The sequence below is a fragment of the Schistocerca piceifrons genome, chromosome 7, assembly GCF_021461385.2.
Source record: "Schistocerca piceifrons isolate TAMUIC-IGC-003096 chromosome 7, iqSchPice1.1, whole genome shotgun sequence".
In the NCBI taxonomy this organism is placed as follows: domain Eukaryota; kingdom Metazoa; phylum Arthropoda; class Insecta; order Orthoptera; family Acrididae; genus Schistocerca; species Schistocerca piceifrons.
The window spans coordinates 418,790,114-418,810,652 of NC_060144.1; the positions used below are offsets into that span (position 1 = coordinate 418,790,114).

The following is a 20,539-nucleotide window of genomic DNA, read 5'->3' on the forward strand; positions in this document are numbered from 1 at the left end:
CCCCTGGTGCTGTGGACGATGAAATGACAACGTCGTCAAAAATTCTTTCACTTGCTACTGACCGGCACATCTTTCTGATGAATTACGGCATGGTGTACCTTAGCCATGGCCTTTGCTCTTTTGAATACATTATAATTTTTCCATTCTTCTGTTACAAAGTAAGACTTATTATGGGGCTGTTTCAGGTGGATGAGTACGAGACAGTTTGATCATGCTGTGCTTGGAGGTCTTACACATCTACATTGATCACAATGTTGCAGCAGCATATTAAAAATTAAAGAAAATATCTTTATTCCATGGAATGGACCCATAGCATTAGCAGACACAACAATTCTGTCTGAATAGTGTGGAACAGAGATCTTGCTTACCTTCCTTTGTTTCTTCATAATTGCAACACCTCTGTCTCTGGGAAGGTGTTCCCAGTCACCAAATACTTGTGTGTTACTTTCACAAACCACCCCAGGCTGGTTAGAGGAGACTATGACAAGCGGCACTTGGTATACGGAACGGAAGCACTGTCAGACTCAATGACGATGCGCGATCTAGCAATGTTTAAAACGCTTGGTTGACGATTTGACACGTGGAAGAAGTCTACAGACATGCAACAGAGAGCCGCTGACACGTTTTGTGAAAAGATTACGGCCAGTTCGAGTCGGTGATTGCGATCCTTATAGTAACTGAAGGCAGCGATCTGCAGATGAGCATCATCGGCGGAAACAGGTCATGATTTATTATAAACGTAGGTGAACCACTAGAAAGAAGAGCGGTTTTAACTACTTCGTTTTGCTGTCAAATAGGAAAACATATAGTGTCATTTGATCGTTTTGTGGTGAAGGAAGATAAGGCTATATTCATTTATTTCATTTATATTTCATTTATTTCTTACGGATGTATTCTCTAGAGTAGAAAGTACCGTCTAGTGCTGAGACCACAGAACTGCTCGGTACTTTCGGAGATAGCAACTACTGTATGCTCAATACTCTCCCAGTTTGTTTTCATATTAGAGATCGGTTATACTGACATTCATCTTCTTGCTTCCGATTACTGATGGTGGACTCATTATTAATTTGTTCATACCTGATCATGATGTAATTTTTAAGTGATATGGATGAAACTGGTAAAATAAATATTCTTCTACCACATCCTCGCGGCGCAGGATGCATTAAAACCCGGATAAAACCTATAAAAGTAGCTATTCGTCATTATGGAAGGGACAATCTCGAAAAAATGTAATCAAATCCTAGGCGAATATGAAGAAAATTTACGTAAGCAGAAATGGGCGTAAAAGAAGAAAAGGGAACAAAATATATGAAAAAATCGAAGAAGTAATCTGACTAATACGACTTATAATCGGTATATGCGCTCACAGATTGGAATCAAACGGATGTAATAGTACTTTGCGTCTTACCATTTAAAGAGTAAACCAACACACCTATGAAAACGCGTTGTTTCTCTGATAACACGTTTCATCAAACAGGTTCTCTTGCGTACGTACCAGAGGTTGAATGTCATTCTCCAGCAGCAGGTTGATGAGGTTGTTGTAGTAGTCAATCCCCGCCTGGTTGATCACGTCTATGTCCCCGTTAGGCAGTATACGAGACCAAGAAATGGAGAAACGGTATACTTTAGCCTGGAACAAACATAGTCTCATACTAGCGTTTGTACCAACTGGCAAGGCGGTAGCATTCAGCGTGACGACTCTATGGAAGAATATGTAGAATACACCAAACTTCATCACTGATAATATCAAGATAATTCCAACAACATGGAAGCAGCAAGCGGTTGTTTGCTATGAAACGTAAGCGCTTCGCAGGAATACACTTTTTTCCCAATCTTCATTCAAGGCCATCTCATACTGTCTGAACGATTTGTTTTGCGATCACTTGCTCCTTATCTCAAAATAATTAGTTTAAGATCCTCTATCGTTTGGATAACTTTGATTCTAAGGAACACAATCTTGAAGCGATGGAGCTTTTCTAGCAATTATTGCATACATTTATTAGCAGAAATCGGCATTATCCCATTAGTCGTGATATATAAATTTTTTCCTCTTGTTAAAAAAAAATAAAAAAATTTAAAAAAAGACGACTTCTCTCTTTAGTTATTCCGAAGAGGACTGCTGTAAAGACGGTTGAAACGATACTTTTACAGTTGCCTTTGGGGCTCATAATTACGTGACATAGGGCTCTAAAGTAATTTATTCACAAGGATACTGGCCGTGGAAGTCCGCACACTTAGATCTAGTGAGTTCTTATGTTTAATTTTTTGTTTTATCGTGGAAGAGAGAGGAAGGCAAGTAAGGTAAATAAGGGTACATGCCAGTTCAGTATTCATCTCTCGGAAAGAGTCTGATGGACCAGTTTCCATCGATCCACGCTTGCACCGAGCGAAGTTGTTTAACTCACTGCCTAGCAGGAGTCTCTCCGATTGACGCTACTTCAGTTGTTCGCTTCTCAGGTGTAGATTAGATTAGATAAGATTAATACTAGTTCCATGGATCATGAATACGATATTTCGTAATGATGTGGAACGAGTCGAATTTTCTGATACATGACATAATTAGGTTAATTTAACAACATACTTAAGTTAATATAACAACTTTATTTTTTTGTGTTTTTTGTTTTTCTTTATTTTTTATTTTTATTTTTTTTTATTTTTTAAATATTTTTTCTTTTTTTTCTTAATTTATATCTAAAAATTCCTCTATGGAGTAGAAGGAGTTATCATTCAGAAATTCTTTTAATTTCTTCTTAAATACTTGTTGGTTATCTGTCAGACTTTTGATACTATTTGGTAAGTGACCAAAGACTTTAGTGCCAGTATAATTCACCTCTTTCTGTGCCAAAGTTAGATTTAATCTTGAATAGTGAAGATCATCCTTTCTCCTAGTATTGTAGTTGTGCTCACTGCTATTACTTTTGAATTGGGTTTGGTTGTTAATAACAAATTTCATAAGAGAGTATATATACTGAGAAGCTACTGTGAATATCCCTAGATCCTTAAATAAATGTCTGCAGGATGATCTTGGGTGGACTCCAGCTATTATTCTGATTACACATTTTTGTGCAATAAATACTTTATTCCTCAGTGATGAATTCCCCCAAAATATCATGCCATATGAAAGCAATGAGTGAAAATAGGCGTAGTAAGCTAATTTACTAAGATGTTTATCACCGAAATTTGCAATGACCCTTATTGCATAAGTAGCTGAACTCAAACGTTTCAGCAGATCATCAATGCGTTTCTTCCAATTTAATCTCTCATCAATGGACACACCTAAAAATTTGGAATATTCTACCTTAGCTATATGCTTCTGATTAAGGTCTATATTTATTAATGGCGTCGTACCATTCCCTGTACGGAACAGTATGTACTGTGTCTTATCAAAATTCAGTGAGAGTCCGTTTACAAGGAACCACTTAGTAATTTTCTGAAAGACGGTATTGACAATTTCATCAGTTAATTCTTGTTTGTCAGGTGTGATTACTATACTTGTATCATCAGCGAAGAGAACTAACTTTGCCTCTTCATGAATATAGAATGGCAAGTCATTAATATATAATAAGAACAACAAAGGACCCAAGACTGACCCTTGTGGAACCCCATTCTTGATAGTTCCCCAGTTTGAGGAATGTGCTGATCTTTGCATGTTACGAGAACTACTTATTTCAACTTTCTGCACTCTTCCAGTTAGGTACGAATTAAACCATTTGTGCACTGTCCCACTCATGCCACAATACTTGAGCTTGTCTAGCAGAATTTCATGATTTACACAATCAAAAGCCTTTGAGAGATCACAAAAAATCCCAATGGGTGGTTTTCGGTTATTCAGATCATTCAAAATTTGACTGGTGAAAGCATATATGGCATTTTCTGTTGAAAAACCATTCTGGAAACCAAACTGACATTTTGTTAGTACTTCATTTTTACAGATATGTGAAGCTAATCTTGAATACATTACTTTCTCAAAAATTTTGGGTAAAGTTGTTAGAAGGGAGATTGGACGGTAATTATTGACATCAGATCTATCCCCCTTTTTATGCAAAGGTATAACAATAGCATATTTCAGTCTATCAGGGAAAATGCCCTGTTCCAGAGAGCTATTACACAGGTGGCTGAGAATCTTACTTATCTGTTGAGAACAAGCTTTTAGTATTTTGCTGGAAATGCCATCAATTCCAAGTGAGTTTTTGCTTTTAAGCAAGTTTATTATTTTCCTAATTTCAGAGAGAGAACTGGGTGAGATTTCAATTGTATCAAATTGCATAGGTATGGCCTCTTCCAATAACAGCCTAGCATCTTCTAATGAACACCTGGATCCTACTATATCCACAACATTTAGAAAATGATTATTAAAAATATTTTCAACTTCTGACTTTTTGTTCGTAAAGTTTTCATTCAATTTGATGGTAATACTGCCGTCCTCTGCTCTTGGTTGACCTGTTTCTCTTTTAATAATATTCCAAATTGTTTTAATTTTATTATCAGAGTTGCTGATTTCAGACATGATACACATACTCCTGGATTTTTTAATAACTTTTCTTAATATAACACAGTAGTTTTTATAATTTTTGATAGTTTCTGGGTCACTACTCTTTCTTGCTGTCAGATACATTTCCCTTTTCCGGTTACAAGATATTTTTATACCCTTAGTAAGCCATGGTTTATTACAAGGTTTCTTACAAGTATATTTAACTATTTTCTTGGGGAAGCAGTTTTCAGATGCATTTACAAAAATGTCATGAAATAAATTATATTTTAAATTGGCATCAGGTTCACGGTACACCTCATCCCAGTCTAACTGCTGTAGGCTTTCCCTGAAATTTGCAATTGTTAAATCGTTGACTGAACGTACTACTTTGGAGGACTGTTTAGTATTGCTGAATGGAGCTATGTCATATATTGTAACTAGCTGTGCACCATGATCAGAAAGACCATTCTCAACAGGCTGAGCATTTATCTGGTTAAACTTATCTTGGTCTATAAAGAAGTTATCTATCAGTGAGCTGCTATCCTTTACCACCCGAGTAGGGAAATCAATAACGGGTGTCAAATTGAAAGAACCGAGTAATACTTCAAGGTCATTTTTCCTATTACCCTCTTTCAGAGAATCTACATTAAATTCCCCACAAATAATAATTTGCTTCCCCCTGTCTGACAGAGAGCACAACAAGGAGTCCAAATTTTTCAGAAATAGATGAAAATTTCCTGATGGGGACCTATATACAGTTACAATTATAAATGTGCCTTTATTTAATTTAAGCTCACAGGCACATGCTTCTATATGTTTCTCTACACAAAACTTTTTTGTTTCTATACTTTTTGCACAATGATAACTTCTGACATATATGGCAATTCCTCCTTTCTCCATATTTTCTCTCATTACATGTGCAGAGAGCTTATATCCACTTACGTTTACCTTATCCATATCAGTAACAATGTGATGCTCAGACAGGCATAGTATATCTATTTCATTCTCAGCTTCTAAATCTTCTAAACAAACCAGAAGCTCATCTACTTTATTCTTTAAACTCCCAATATTTTGATGAAATATACTTACATTATTTTTAATTATACTTTTATGAGAACCTTTCCTTATCCTAACATTTGCAGTACTCTCCCGTCTGAGTTTCTCATTGTGCTTAGGCCTAGTTCCTATACCAGTGGTCACATGGTGTTCAGAGAGGCAGATTATGTCAACTGGGTTGGGTGACTTTAATTCATCAATGCAATTACCTAGGACTGAGATACAACTTGGTGGAGATAAAATTTCTGGTGATTGGTGAAAATTTATAATTGATAGCTGTGATTGGTGATCAAATGTGCTAGAATTGTGCTGTTTAATTTCTTTCCTAAACTGAAGATTTGTTTCAATCCTGACCTCTTGTAGAACTTGACATCTTTCTGTCTTACCTATCCTAAAAAAGGTGCTGCTCCAACACCTGTAACCACTGGTATTTTACCATTCATGGCAGTGCCTCCCCCCCTTAAATTTCCTGCTATTACCCCAGCCAGTTTCCCCTTCCCTTTCCTGTTGAGATGTAGGCCGTGCCTGGTATAGTCCCACCTACTGAGATAATCAACAGGAACCACACCAATATGAGCCCCCGCACCCGACCCAAGCAGCTGTTCTAACTCCAAATTAACTCTCCCAACAGAAGAGTTCAAATGAGGCCGGTCATGGCGTCTCAGGACAGATACAAAATTCAACATTGGTGTGTCTCGTTGCCGACGCAATCTTTACCAGGTCACACGCTATACTGTACCCAGGATCTCTGTCAATGCTGTTCCCTGGCCCTCCCACAATAACCACGGTGTCTTCCCTGGTAAATCCTTTACAGAGTGAAGCTAAATCCTCTGTCACCTGATCCAGACTAGCACTTGGTTTGAAAAAATTTGTGACCTGGTATTCTGGTCCTAATTCCTCCTGCAGAAGTTGGCCTACACCTCTGGCATGAGAACTGCCTAACAACAAAACTTTCTTCCTTACCGATGACTTTCCTACATTCTTTTTCAATTTCCTATTGAAAGTTTGTTGTGTCCTGTCTACACCTACCTCTGCTTGAGGCTCATCAGTTTCTAACTGAAGCAACAGGTCAAACTTATTTTTGACATTCACCACAAAACTGTCAGACTTAGTTCTAGGCCTGTTCCTTCTGCTACCTGTTGCCACTTCCCACCTCTCTTTGCCCTTCTCCCTCCTTAACCTGTCCATATCTTCCCTAGCCTGATCTAGCTCAGCCTGAAGGGCTGTCCCGCGTAGGTTTTAACGGTGCCCTTCCATTAATTTTATTTAAATTTACATGTCAATTACCGCAGGACAAAAAAAAAAAGTTTCAAATGGCTCTGAGCACTATGGGACATAACTTCTGAGGTCATCAGTCCCTTAGAACTTAGAACTACTTAAACCTAGCTAACCTAAGGACATCAACACATCCATGCCCGAGGCAGGATTCGAACCTGCGGCCGATGCGGTCGCTCGGTTCCAGACTGAAGCGCCTAGAACCGCTCGGCCCCTCCGGCCGGCCATAGGACCAAATTGAGGAGAAATCACCGAGCTCATTGAATGTATCAGTACATCAAATTACAACGTAAAAGTAATAACAAATAAACTAAAATATTTATCAACCCGAAAAAGTTAAGCCATAACTTCAAGTAAACGCAATCAACAATACAACAAGAACAAGCTTAATTTTTCAAGGAACTCCTCGACAGAATAGAAGGAGTCACCCATAAGGAAATACTTCACTTTCGATATGAAAGCGCGTGGATTACTGCTAAGAGTTTTGAATTGTAGTGGTAGCTTATTGAAAATGGATGCAGCAGTATACCGCACAGCTTTCTGCGCAAGAATTAAGGAAGTGCGATCCAAATGCAGGTTTGATTTCTGCCGAGTATTGTCTGAGTGAAAGCTGCTTATTCTTGGGAATAAGCTAATAATGTTAACAAGAAGTGACAGTAAGTAATATATATATACTGAGAAGCCAATGTCAAAGTACCCAGGCTCGTGAACAGGTTTGGATAAGAGGTTCGTGAACTTACACCTCTTATTGCCCGAAACGCCCGTTTCTGAGCCGAAAATATTTTTTCATAATTGGAAGAGTTACCCCAAAATATAATACCATACGACATAAGCGAATGAAAATAAGCAAAGTAGACTAATTTTCGTGTCGAACGATCACTCACATCACATACCGTTCGAATAGTAAAAATGGCAGCATTAAGTGTTTGTACAAAGTCCTGAACATGGGATTTCCACGACAGTTTACTAATATCTGAACACCTAGAAATCTGAACTATTCAGTTTCACTAATCATACGCCCATTCTGTGGAATTAAAACGTCAGGTTTTGTTGAATTGTGTGTTAGAAACTGTAAAAACTGTCCGTACCATCAGGAAATTCCTCTGCGTAATCTCTATCATCGATTTGATACCTACTTATAAAGGGATCAAATACAAATATTTACAGGAGTGAGGAGGTGACCAGAGGTTCAAACACAGAAAATCATTCTAGTTAGTTTCCATAAATTTAAATAAATTTAAGTCACATAGGTGAGAGCAGCGCTCTGAAATGTCCTGAACCTATTTTCACAAGAGACAGACATTAACACATGCCAAGAAGTTTGCACACAAAATAAAATACTACTGGTATTTAATCAAAAGGTACGGGCATTACTTCCTCTATTAAAGCTTGGTAGCAGAAAGATCTTGGTAACGTAAGGAAAGGGTGGGGAGGGGGGAGATTCGATGAATAATTACCACATGACAATTCTGTTGCCAGTTTTCTGACTGTGAAAGGCTGCATCACTGCATATGCATGATGTAATTGCTCCCACTGTGTCAAATGGTGGGGCTTAACCACGGGCGACGTTGCTAAATTCTGCCCTGGAAAATGGACAGGGCAACTGCGTAATGACCCAAGGCAACTACTGTCATGAACTGGCTAATGTCTCACATCCAACTGCAACCTCTGAAGGCTGGGAAGGCGGATGAGGCGGCCGTGTGCCAGAGTTCCATGAACTCGGAATGATTGCTCATCACTGTACCAACAGCTGTGACGAGTAGCGACCAAGGTCTACCTGCACGGGCACCGACTGCAAAAAATACGTTCAGTCCACAGAGATTCTCTATTCTACTACATTCGCAACAACCGACCATAGTGGAGTCATCTTTTCGTTCACTGTGACTTCTTGAGTAATAAGAAGGCCTTCAAATTTGTAGAGGATTATAACGGTAGTCATTATTTTGAGGTAACAGGTAAAGCCTATTACAATGGTCGTAACAGAAATAGGATTCTGAGCTACTGCTCTCCAGTACATATAGACTCTGCCTTTTATTTGTCCTTTTTCTCTATATTTTTCCCTGGAAAAAATTTGCATATGGTGATACATACACTTCGAAATAAAATCAATAGTAAATAAGAGGTTGGTCAGCAGTCTTAGTAGTAAAGAATAGAACAGGATTCTAAATTCCACAGAGATGGTTTTTAATTACTTGGAGGTGTCTATGTTTGTTAATCGCCTTGTACGAAAGCACATCTAAGCATCTCAAATCATGGTGAGGCTGGCTAGAGGCGTAAGGTGACATGATGAGTGTAATGAAATTGTGTATTGTGGGGTATTTATTAAGCTAACCATGACAGCACGGAGAGGATGACACACGAATGAGCTCCAACACAGATGCCGAACCTAATGTCTCCATCCGATGGACAGAACATCATCAGACTATATTGAATGTATGAGAAATTGCAAAGAGGATGGGAATTCTATTTGGTCCTTTGGCTTCGAATGTGATTATCGGAAACCGTATGCCACCTCTTCTCCTTCTATAGCAGGCTAATTTATGTTGATGGAAGTGGCTACCAGGACCGGGACTTCAAACTTCCATTCTTAGCTGAACGCCATCGCTCGTGCACGAGTTAATGAATACGGATGAGGAGATAGTTTGGTTGCTCTGCTGTGTGATTAGCGCCTCTACCTTTAATATTGGGGAATAGTATGGATATCGGGAACTGGATCATCAGTTTTGTTACTCATGTTGACAACAAACTGGTAAGTATAAGGCCGTTGACTTTGTCCTAGTCTAATGGATAAAGGGTGAATTTCGATATACCATCGTCTGGTATGATAATGAGGAAGAGCCTCTGTACCTCTGATCTCAGCTCCGAATTCCAACCGTGTCCAACGATTCAGTGCTGACCGTTTGCAGTGTCACTCTTCGCAAGTGGTGTCATTAGGAGGTGGCATTAATGGACATCACATCAACACAGCGCTCTGTCTGCCGTAGTCAGCATCGCAGAACCCCATTCCAGTACACTCACCAAGGCCCTTGCATTAAAATTATTGTAACCCGATTCTCCGTATGGCAGTTACACACATACACTTATGTAGGCGTACTGTAGCTTTCAGTTGCTGACCTGGATGTCAAACAGCAGAGAAATTAAATGTTCTACGATAGACATCCACTCTTGTATACTCACCCCCAAATCCTTAAGTGCCTGTACGTCCTCAGCATAATGGTGGTACGAATCGCAGGTTACATCTCCATTCTCCCCTCTGTGACCGTACTCTGGATGTTCGTGCAGCATGTGGTCCCAGATGCTCTCTCCTTTGCCTGTAAAGATATATGAAGTTTTAGTATACAGAGGCTGGGTTTATATCTGGATTCTTCCTTATGACTTAAGAAAAAACGGTGAAGATGCTGAATGTGTTAAGAAAGTTTTCGATTTTCCAGCGTTTCATAACAGCCGCAGCAAATGATTGCGATGAATTTGTTTTGGAAGATAATTCTATCAAGTACATATCTGAGATTCTTAGATAAGAGGCATTGCTGATAGAAAGTCTTGAGCCATTCTCATTGTGTTATTGAAGCACAGGTTGTATTTTCATGACAGAATGCGAGTGCTCCTGTCTGTCTGTTTCGAGTCGTATTCCGGGTTGTATGTAGAGGGGTTTCACAAAAAAAGACCTTCAGTGTATAAAAAAATATACCTCAGTAAATTACTGAAACCCTACCACACCTTTAAGCTCTTCTACCGATTGATCTTTGTCGGGAGAAAAACTGTATGATATCTGTGGGTTCAATTATCAGTGCCCTTTTTTTTAAATTCTGACACATGTCAGAAGCAGGTTTTACAAAATAATTCCAAATTATTCTGTTTACAGATGCAAAGTCTCGTAAGTAAAATGATGGACACAGTGATCTAGTATTTGAAATTTGTAGAAACACAGCAGTATTCGCTAGCATTTTTTTTTAATTTAACTTTATGACAGGTTTCAGCATATATACTCTTCGTCAGACAGGACTGTCTTCCAAAACTAATAACATGCAGCCGATGACTACCCAGGATACATTTCTTTTTTGGAAAGCTAGATAGATGTGATGATGACTACATCTACATCCATACTCCGCAAGCCACCTGATGGTGTGTGACGGAGGGTACCTTGAGTACCTCTGTCGGTTCTCCCTTCTATTCCAGTCTCGTATTGTTCGTGGAAAGAAGGATTGTCGGTATTCCTCTGTGTGGGCTCTAATCTCTCCGATTTTATCCTCATGGTCTCTTCGCGAGATATACGTAGGAGGGATCAATATACTGTTTGACTCCTCGGTGAAGGTGTGTTCTCGAAACCTCAACAAAAGCCCGTACCGAGCTATTGCAGAGTCTTTCACTGGAGTTTATCTATCATCTCCGTAACGCTTTCGCGATTACTAAATGATCCTGTAACGAAGCACGCTGCTCTCCGTTGGATCTTCTCTATCTCTTCTATCAACCGTATCTGGTACGGATCCCACACTGCTGAGCAGTATTCAAGCAGTGGGCGAACAAGCATACTGTAGCCTACTTCCTTTGTTTTCGGACTGAATTTCCGTAGGATTCTTACAATGAACCTAAGTCTGGCATCTGCTTTACCGACGATAAACTTTATATGATCATTCCATTTTAAATCACTCCTAATGCGTACCCCCATATAATTTATGGAATGAACTGCTTCCAATTGCTGACCTGCTATATTGTAGCTAAATGGTAAAAGATCTTTCTTTCTATGTATTCGCAGCACATTACACTTGTCTACATTAAGATTCAGTTGCCATTCCCTGGACCACGCGTCAATTCGCTGTAGATCCTCCAGCATTTCAGTAGAATTTTCCATTGTTACAACCTCTCGATATACCACAGCATCATCCGCAAAAAACCTCAGTGAACTTCCGATGTCATCCACAAGGTCATTTATTATATTGTGAATAGCAATGGTCCTACGACACTGCCCTGCGGCACACCTGAAATCACTCTTACTGCGGAAGACTTCTCTCCATTGAGAATGATATGCTGCGTTCTGTTATCTAGGAACTCTTCAATCCAATCACACAATTGGTCTGATAGTCCATATGATCTTACTTTGTTCATTAAACGACTGTGGGGAACTGTATCGAACGCCTTGCCGGTCAAGAAACACGGCATCTACCTGGGAACCCGTGTCTATGGCCCTCTGAGTCTCGTGGACGAATAGCGCGAGCTGGGTTTCACACGATCGTCTTTTTCGAAACCCCTGTTGATTCCTACAGAGTTGATTTCTAGTCTCCAGAAAAGTTATTATACTCGAACACAATACGTGTTCCAAAATTCTACAACTGATCGACATTAGAGATATGGGTCTATAGTTCTGCACATCTGGTCGACGTCCCTTCTTGAAAACGGGGATGACCACTGCCCTTTTCCAATACTTTGGAACGCTGCGCTCTTCTAGAGACCTACGGTACACCGCTGCAAGAAGGGAGGCAAGTTCCTTCGCGTACTCTGTGTAAAATCGAACTGGTATCCCATCAGGTCCAGCGGCCTTTCCTCTTTTGAGCGATTTTAATTGTTTCTCTATCCCTCTGTTGTCTATTTCGATATCTACCATTTTGTCTTCCGTGCGACAATCTAGAGAAGGAACTACAGTGCAGTCTTCCACTGTGAAACAGCTTTGGAAAAAGATATTTAGTATTTCGGCCTTTAGTCTGTCATCCTCTGTTTCAGCACCATTTTAGTCACATAGTGTCTGGATATTTTGTTTTGGTCCACCTACCGCTTTGATTTAAGACCATAATTTCTTAGGATTTTCTGCCAAGTCAGTACATAGAACTTTACTTTCGAATTCATTGAACGCCTCTCGCATTGCCCTCCTCACTCTACATTCCTCTTCGCGTAATTTTTGTTTGTCTGCAAGGCTGTGGCTGTGTTTATGTTTGCTGTGAAGTTCCCCTTGCTTCCGCAGCAGTTCTCTAATTCGGGTGTTGTGCCACGGTGTCTCTTTTCCATCTCTTACGATCTTACTTGGCACATACTCATCTAATGCATACTGCACGATGGTTTTGAACTTTGTCCACTGATCCTCAACACCATCTGACAAAAATTTTGTGTTGAGCTGTCAAGTACTATGAAATCTGCTTTTTGTCACTTTTGCTAAACAGAAAAATCTTACTACCTTGCTTAATACTTCTATCTACGACTGAAATCATCGATGCAGTAACTGCTTTATGATCGCTAATTCCCTGTTCTGCGTTAACTGTTTCAAATAGTTCGGGTCTGTTTGTCACCAGAAGGTCTAACATATTATTGCCACGAGTCCGTTCTCTGTTTAACTGCTCAAGGTAGTTATCAGATAATGCACTTAAAAAGATTTCACTGGATTCTTTGTCTCTGCCACCCGTTACAAACGTTTGAGTCTGCCAGTCTATATCCGGCAAAACTAAATCTCCACCCGGAACTATAACATGGTAGGGAAATCTACTAGATTTTGCTTCAGGTGCTCTGCCACAACAGCTGCTGAGCCAGGGGGCCTATAGAGACATCCAATTACCATGTTTGAGCTTGCTTTAACCATGACCTGCACCCAAATTATTTCACATTTCGGATCTCAGTCAATTTCCTTCGATACTATTGTACTTCTTATCGCCATAAATACCCTGCCCCTTCATTGTCCAGCCTGTCTCTGCGGTATACATTCCAATCTGAGTTTAGAATTTCATTACTGTTAGCATCTGGTTTCAGCCAACTTTCTGTCCCTAGTACTATATGGGCGTTGTGACCGTTTATTAATGGGCGAAGTTCTGGAACCTTTCAATAGACGCTCCTGCAGTTTACTATTAACATATTAATATTGTTATTCCCTGTTACTTTTTGCCTACTCCTACCTTGCGCATCTCAGGAGGCGTCTTGTCGGCCCTAGACAGGGAATTCTCTAACCTAAAAAACCCACATGTGCACTCCACACGTACTCCGCTACCCTTGTAGCCGCTTCCTGCGTGTAGTGCAGGCCTGACCTATTCAGGGGGACCCTACATTTCTCCATCCGATAACGGAGGTCGAGAAATTTGCACCCCAGATCTCCGCAGAACCGTCTGAGCCTCTGTTTTAAGCCTTCCACTCAGCTCCAAACCAGAGGACCACGATCGGCTCTGGGAACGATACTACAAATAGTTAGCTCAGATTCCACCCCGTGAGGGAGGCTTTCCGCACATACGTCTAAACCCATCGTAAAACAAAATAAAAGAATTTCGATCAAATAGTTTTAAATTGTACTTTCTCCTTTACTGTTCCTTACGTGCCGCCACCTTAATAATAGTGTCAGGAATAAAGATATCGCTATCAGCGTATGTAAACATGTTACGTCTAAAGCAGAAAAAGCCACTGGCGGTTTTTGTACACTTGTCCCTCCGACATCGTTGAATTTTCCCATTGGAAATGTTTTTTAAAATTTGCTGTACTTTGATGTCACCAGAGCAAGTGATGCTGTCAAACATCAAAGGAAAACAATGTCATTCATCGATTCTACGAGTTTCAGCAATTGGATAGCCCAAAGTAGACACTTTTAAACATATGGAGACATCGCATCCTCTTCATTATATTCTGCATGAACGGAGTAAAAATAATTCTTCTAATTTCAGATGCTATCGCTTTTGAATTAACATTAAACTGACAGAATGTCTGCCGGCCGTGGTGGCCGAGCGGTTCTAGGCGCTTCAGTCTGGAACCGCTTGATTGCTACGGTCGCAGGTTCGAATCCTGCCATAGATGTGTGTGTGTCCTTAGATTAGTTAGGTTGAAGTAGTTATTAGTTCTAGGGGACTGATGACCTCAGATGTTAAGTCCCATAGTGCTCAGGGCCATTTGAACCATTTTGACAGAATGTCTAGAGGGTTCACTTTCTTCCACATGTAACACCATCGGTAACCTCCCTCACACAACTATATAACGAAATACTTTTTCATAACACAATTAAGGATTATGTGCTAATATATGTACAGGGTATTTCAAAGTCTTCGCATGAGAGTCCGATGGGTGATTGGGGAATAACTTTCGTTAAAGGCAAAATGTTCGCTGACACTATGATAGTTTATCCTCCTGCTAGGCGGTAAGGCATAGACATTCTGCAGCTCATGTATTCATTGTTTATTGCCTAAAATCCAGCGATCTGCTCCCCGTGCAACGGTGTAAGCCAAGAAAAATTGAAGTTCTTGATTCTTAAGGTTTTCTGGTTAAAAATCACTCTGACATTGTAATGGAGTAGCTGGTATACGCACACCGCAGAATGTCAACGCCTTACGACTTTCTGATGGATAGCCAATAGTAACCCGACCCCCAGCTTCGACGGGGAACGTAAACAAACATTTGTTCGCCAACAATAGTTGTTCCTTGTGAGTGATAAATGAGTCATAGACTTTCGATTCACAGACTTTGAACCACCCTCTATGTGACAAATCTGTTGGCGACTGGGGGTAAAGGTGAACAGAAAGAGAAGCCCCTGTCAGCTAGCGGCTGTTAACAGAAGGCTACCGCAGGAAATGAAGTTACAAGATGAACTATGATGTAAATGGTAAATAATATAGTTTAAATGAAAGTGGTAAATATAAGATTGGAACTGTCTGATTTTTTAATTTAGTGGAATTTTGTTGAATATAAGCAAATTTTTTCTTGTGCTGTAATCAAGGAGAATCGCTCGTCTGTAATCCAGTTGGATCTTTCCCAAGAAACTTATTTTAGAAAGTACGGCATCTTTAACACTCGATTGCGTTAATTAGTTCTTTTACGGCTCAAATGACCAGCATCATTTCAAAGTACTCTATCACGATAACTGAGTAAGTAAAATGCCTTTACGGAGGTTCAGTGTAGAGTCTCACAGAGCCGTTGGGACTGTTGACCTGTTTGCACGCAGACAGAGATGAACTTTATTCAGGCAGACGCATTGTCATAGAGAGAAGCAACATCTGTTAATGTGATGTAACTATTTTTCTTCAATCGTAGCTGCCTTATTAATGCCGTCACAGGAATTAACGGCATAGACTGTGATGTGGTGGTACACTGCAACTAACTAGGCGAGATCAGTAGACTGCCTCCGACAGCAACAATCGGTAATGATCGCTCACGTCGCTAGGGAGCTGTGACTGACACAAACAGCTAGACAGACAGGCGGTATGAATGGACCTCTACCTACCGATAAAGTCTACTGTGATGTGTGTGAATAGATTTCGTAGGCGTAAAACATACCAGCAAAATTATTCACTGGATGCATCACCCGATTTAAGGCGAATAATCTAATTGAAAATGTTCTGCAACATCATCAATATCTTCAAGTGAAACGAAAAGCCTAGCGATGAAGCTGAACTTCTGGCTACATTTAGTACATAAACAGATTAGAGATCCTGCTATCCTTCCTGGTTGGGTGGCACCCAAAAATCGTTACATTTCTGAAGAACACTAACGCTTAAGTGTATCGTACATTCCTCCAGCGCCAGTCACGTAGTCATAAGAACACTCTGTAAGGTCGTATTTTGGAAAAATTTGAAAATTAGTGGTAAGGACCATGGGAGCAAACTGCTGAGGCCATCGGACCCTAGGCATACCCAATATTTTAATCTGACTTAAACTAACTTACGCTAAGGACAGCACACACACACACACCCATGCCCGAGGGAGGACTCGAACCTCCGACGGGGGGGAGACGCGCGAACCGTGACAAGACGCCCCAGACCCTACGGTTATCCCGCGCGGCCACTCGTACTTTGATTAGTAGCCTTACGGGAATCTAGAAAGGCTTATTCTACCTATTCATTTAATTATATTGTTTTCAAAACGTCTTGAATGAATGAAGCTGTGTTTGACATAAGTGATTCTTTCCTAAATCTTTGCTGATTCCTTTTTGAGAATTTTTTCAGGAACCTCATAACGTTTGGGCCTAGATTACGTTCTAGGATACCGCCGATGGCCAGAATCTCTATCAATGTCGATATTGCTAGTGACATGTCAGTAACGGCTGAACTTTTCTCGACACTCTTCCCAAAACAGTCCTCATGCAGCAACTACCATTCTAATTTCTAGAGTTATAAATGCCAGGGGGTACAAAACAATTCGTTTTTAAATGTGCAACGCCTTAGACCTACGATCCTCCATTAAGTGAATGGGAGCCCTGCAGTGCTTTCACAGAGTGCAGAGAGACGTCCTGTAGACCCAACAGGATCCATAACCGAATCCTTTAACACGTTCATAATTACATCATAATACCCCACCTTGGGAATTTTAAACGCATTTTGCAACAAGCGGAATTTCCCCACCATGACGAGAGGGTTTCATTACTCCTTTACAGAAACCAGGCAAATACTTATGAATTTTGACTAATTAAGGATTAAAATGCTTAATTAATATGATATATAAATTATTTTAAAGATTTGTCAGTCTACAAATAAGTTGGTGCCTGGCAGCCAGAGAACATATAATCCTGCTTCAAAATAGCTTTTGGATTCTCTGGTCCACAGCAGACCACATTATGCATCTGGAGTCTGAACTGCAGAATGCTTTCACACATCATCAACACCTGATCGCAATGTTCCTTGATTTGCAAAAGCTATACGATATCATTTTCTGCCATCACATTCAGTTTACACTGTACAAGTAATTTTGGGGTTTGCTTACAAATTTTTCTGCAGAACTTTTTATCGCTGTGACCGTTCCAGGTCAGTTCAATGCAAGTGGCAACCGTGCAAGAGAAGAGGACCTCATAGTTCGATGTTGTGTGTTGTTCTCTTTGCCATTGCAATTAATGATGTAGTGACCACCACGGTTGTCAGTTTAACCCTCCGCATACAAGTCTGACTTTCTCTTGCACAGTGGTACCACTCATTGCGCACCACAAAACACCAACTGAAGGGAGCCAAATGGAAAACACGTTTGCCGTAAACCATGTGCATAAATTTTCTCTTACAAAAACTCTTTTCAGCATCTTTTTCGGTTCAGGATTGAGCATCCTCAAACCAGAACGATGTGTGAGCAGCATTGACCTGTGCTGTCTTGTGGTCACATGGAACTGTTCCTTGTGAAAGCGGTGATCAATATAGGTGAGCAAGGAAACGAGCTAATTCCGTGACTAATTAAATCAAAAATCATGCTGCCTCATGATAGGTTTGCAACGCCTGATGATATGTTCGCTTTAAGTAGTCTTAAATGGTCTTCAATACGGCGGTAAAGGAATTGATATCCTTCATTTGTGAGTCAGTTCGATGGTCAAACTTCCGTGCGATAATATGCTCTTGCATGAATATCTTTTGATTTAAATTCCAATTGCTGTGAATTTATATATCGATTGTCAGTTTTCTCTCGATGATCGAGTTGTGAAGTTGTGCTTCGATTTAAACAACTCAATTTTTAACTCATTGTGTTATTGTGTTTTATTAGCCGTTTCTGCTCTGTCATTTATGCATGCTTCATGTGATTGCAAATTCTGATTAAGTAGATGTGGTTATTTTGTACGGGTTTTGTATGGAAACACTGTTGCTCCTTGCAGGGAACAAGATAGACGATTCCCTGTCGGCCAAGTATCTGCTTCAACTCCACTCGTATTTTCACTGAAATTCGTTAGACTGGAGCATTCCCCCCTCATCCCAACGAGAAAATGAATAGTTTTTGAATGAAATAGAAGAAAACGTTCAGCTGGTAGAATGTCACACTTCAGTAAGGACATCCAGAATTTCTACAAGCATCTGAGTTTCATTGACAAGAATAAAGCGGACAATGCGTATGTACGCTCTCTATCCTGATCGTGTGCACAGGACTAATCACCTTCAAGAAGAACATGGAGGTACTGCATTGCAGTTTTGTCGTTGTCTGATTGCAAATCGCAAGAGTAGTCCCGTTAATAGTTGTTTACTAATGAAGCCACATTCAAATGTTACTGTCCAACAAAAGACTCTTATGTAAAATATGTGGCCTCTCGTATGTATTTGCGAAGACACAGTTTTAAGAACTCATCTCTGTACAAGAGTGGTGTGATATGATAACAGCTCTTGATTGGGCCTGTCATGTTAAACCGTCGTCGTACAGAGTGCCGTTATCTTTACGTTCTCGAAAATGTGATCCCTGCGTTGATGGAAAAAGTTTCCTTTGGCGATAGGAGTGGGTATGTCGTTCCAGCATGACCGGGTTCCTGCTCACCTAGTTGTCATGTGACGTATCATGTGAACCGAAAATTCCCAGAAGTTGGATTGGCAGAAAAAGTCTTGTTTCATGGCCGCCAAGGTCCCTGTAGCTTACCCTTTAAAGATTTTTCTTGTGCTAACGGCTGAGGTGCGAAGTCTACAAAGGAAAAGTAAACACAAGTGACGAAATCGTCGTTCGGTTTATAATTAAAACCTCGCCAAGACAATCTGAGAAAACTAGACATGGTTTTGAGAAAAAAAAAATAGTCGTAAGTGTTTTGAAGTCGATGGTGGAATTTATGTGACTTAACTTTGAACTTAAACATTTTCTTTGCTTAAAACCCATGAGTATATATTTGTGTTCCATTCGAACGGTTGTAACTCTGTAATTATTAAAAACTTCAGCACGTGTTATATAGAATACAAACACATGCACTGCCACCTCCTCGATTTCTTACTTCTTCTTCTGAAACATTTGATATTATTAATGTCCTCTACATATCCTTCAGACAATTCTATGGTTAATTACATGGTTTCCTGGATACGCAGTTAGTCTTCTTGCTTTAACCGCTATCAGGTGATTTCCTTGGTATTAGGGCAAGTGCCGAAACTAGATACCCCCTTTCCAAATATTCCCATTTGTGCCTCTCTCTCTGCACTACTACTGGCTCGCCTTCTGACTGAAAACTTCCTGAATCTACAATGGCTCAGATCATTAACCTACCAACCTTTATTTACGAACAGAAAACAGAAAATAAATACAACTTGTACGAGTAGAGATGCACGTCCCGGGTGCACAAAATATACAAGCATTTCTGCTTTGTAATTTTTCGTTTCAGCACTATTAGAGTTAATACTATATTCTTAGAGTCCAAGATAATGCTGATCAACACAAATAGTTCCGCTCACCATTTTCGTTCCAGGCGCCCTCCACCTGGTAGGCTGAAGTGGCAGCTCCAAACAGGAAACCCTCTGGAAACTCATTGAACGCTCTGCATTCACTCCCGTGGATGGCTGCTAACAAGCAGAAAATACCCAGCAATTCCAAGTACGACAGTGGCGCCATTGTGCTCCTTACCGTGCCAGCACCACAGCACATTACTTGCTTATAAAGCATTATTTATCTGATAACGTTTTCCAATAGCATGTACTGATTGCTGTTGTTGTTTTCATACCCGATGTGTAACATCTTGAGAAACTCCTCTAGTTATCGTAACAAGGGTGACTTCCTGCTGACTGGCCGTGTATGTGGCTGCACTTCTTATCGGACCAGTATACGCTGTTACCATCAGATTTCATCACATGTTTTATCAGTTTTAGCCCCCAGTCGCGATTACTTGGAAATTACAACCGAAATGACAACAAACTCATATACTAGGCTTATGCATGCAATGTGCTGCGAATTAATCTTAAAAGGACGACGAAACCATTAAGACCACATGTAATTTTACTACTGCACTGTAGTAATTTCTTGGTAGTGGACTTTGTACAGCACGTAAAACGTGACATATCTTAACAGCTCTGTGGACGATCTTTGATGTTACTAGAGATATCTATGACTCTCCAATAAACAGGACTGCATACGAAAAAA

The 20,539-nt window shown here is 40.1% G+C and overlaps 1 protein-coding gene across 1 annotated transcript in view; it reads right to left on the reverse strand.

Annotated features, from left to right (window-relative positions):
- Window positions 1-20,539, reverse strand: part of LOC124805749 (myrosinase 1-like) — a 56,816-nt gene that overhangs the window by 26,886 nt on the left and 9,391 nt on the right. Inside the window, exons 3-5 of the mRNA XM_047266317.1 lie at window positions 19,858-19,927; window positions 9,980-10,113; window positions 1,496-1,630 (exon numbers count right to left, since the gene is read on the reverse strand). Coding sequence (XP_047122273.1) covers window positions 1,496-1,630; window positions 9,980-10,113; window positions 19,858-19,927 — 339 coding nt within the window. The remainder of the gene's footprint in view (window positions 1-1,495; window positions 1,631-9,979; window positions 10,114-19,857; window positions 19,928-20,539) is intronic.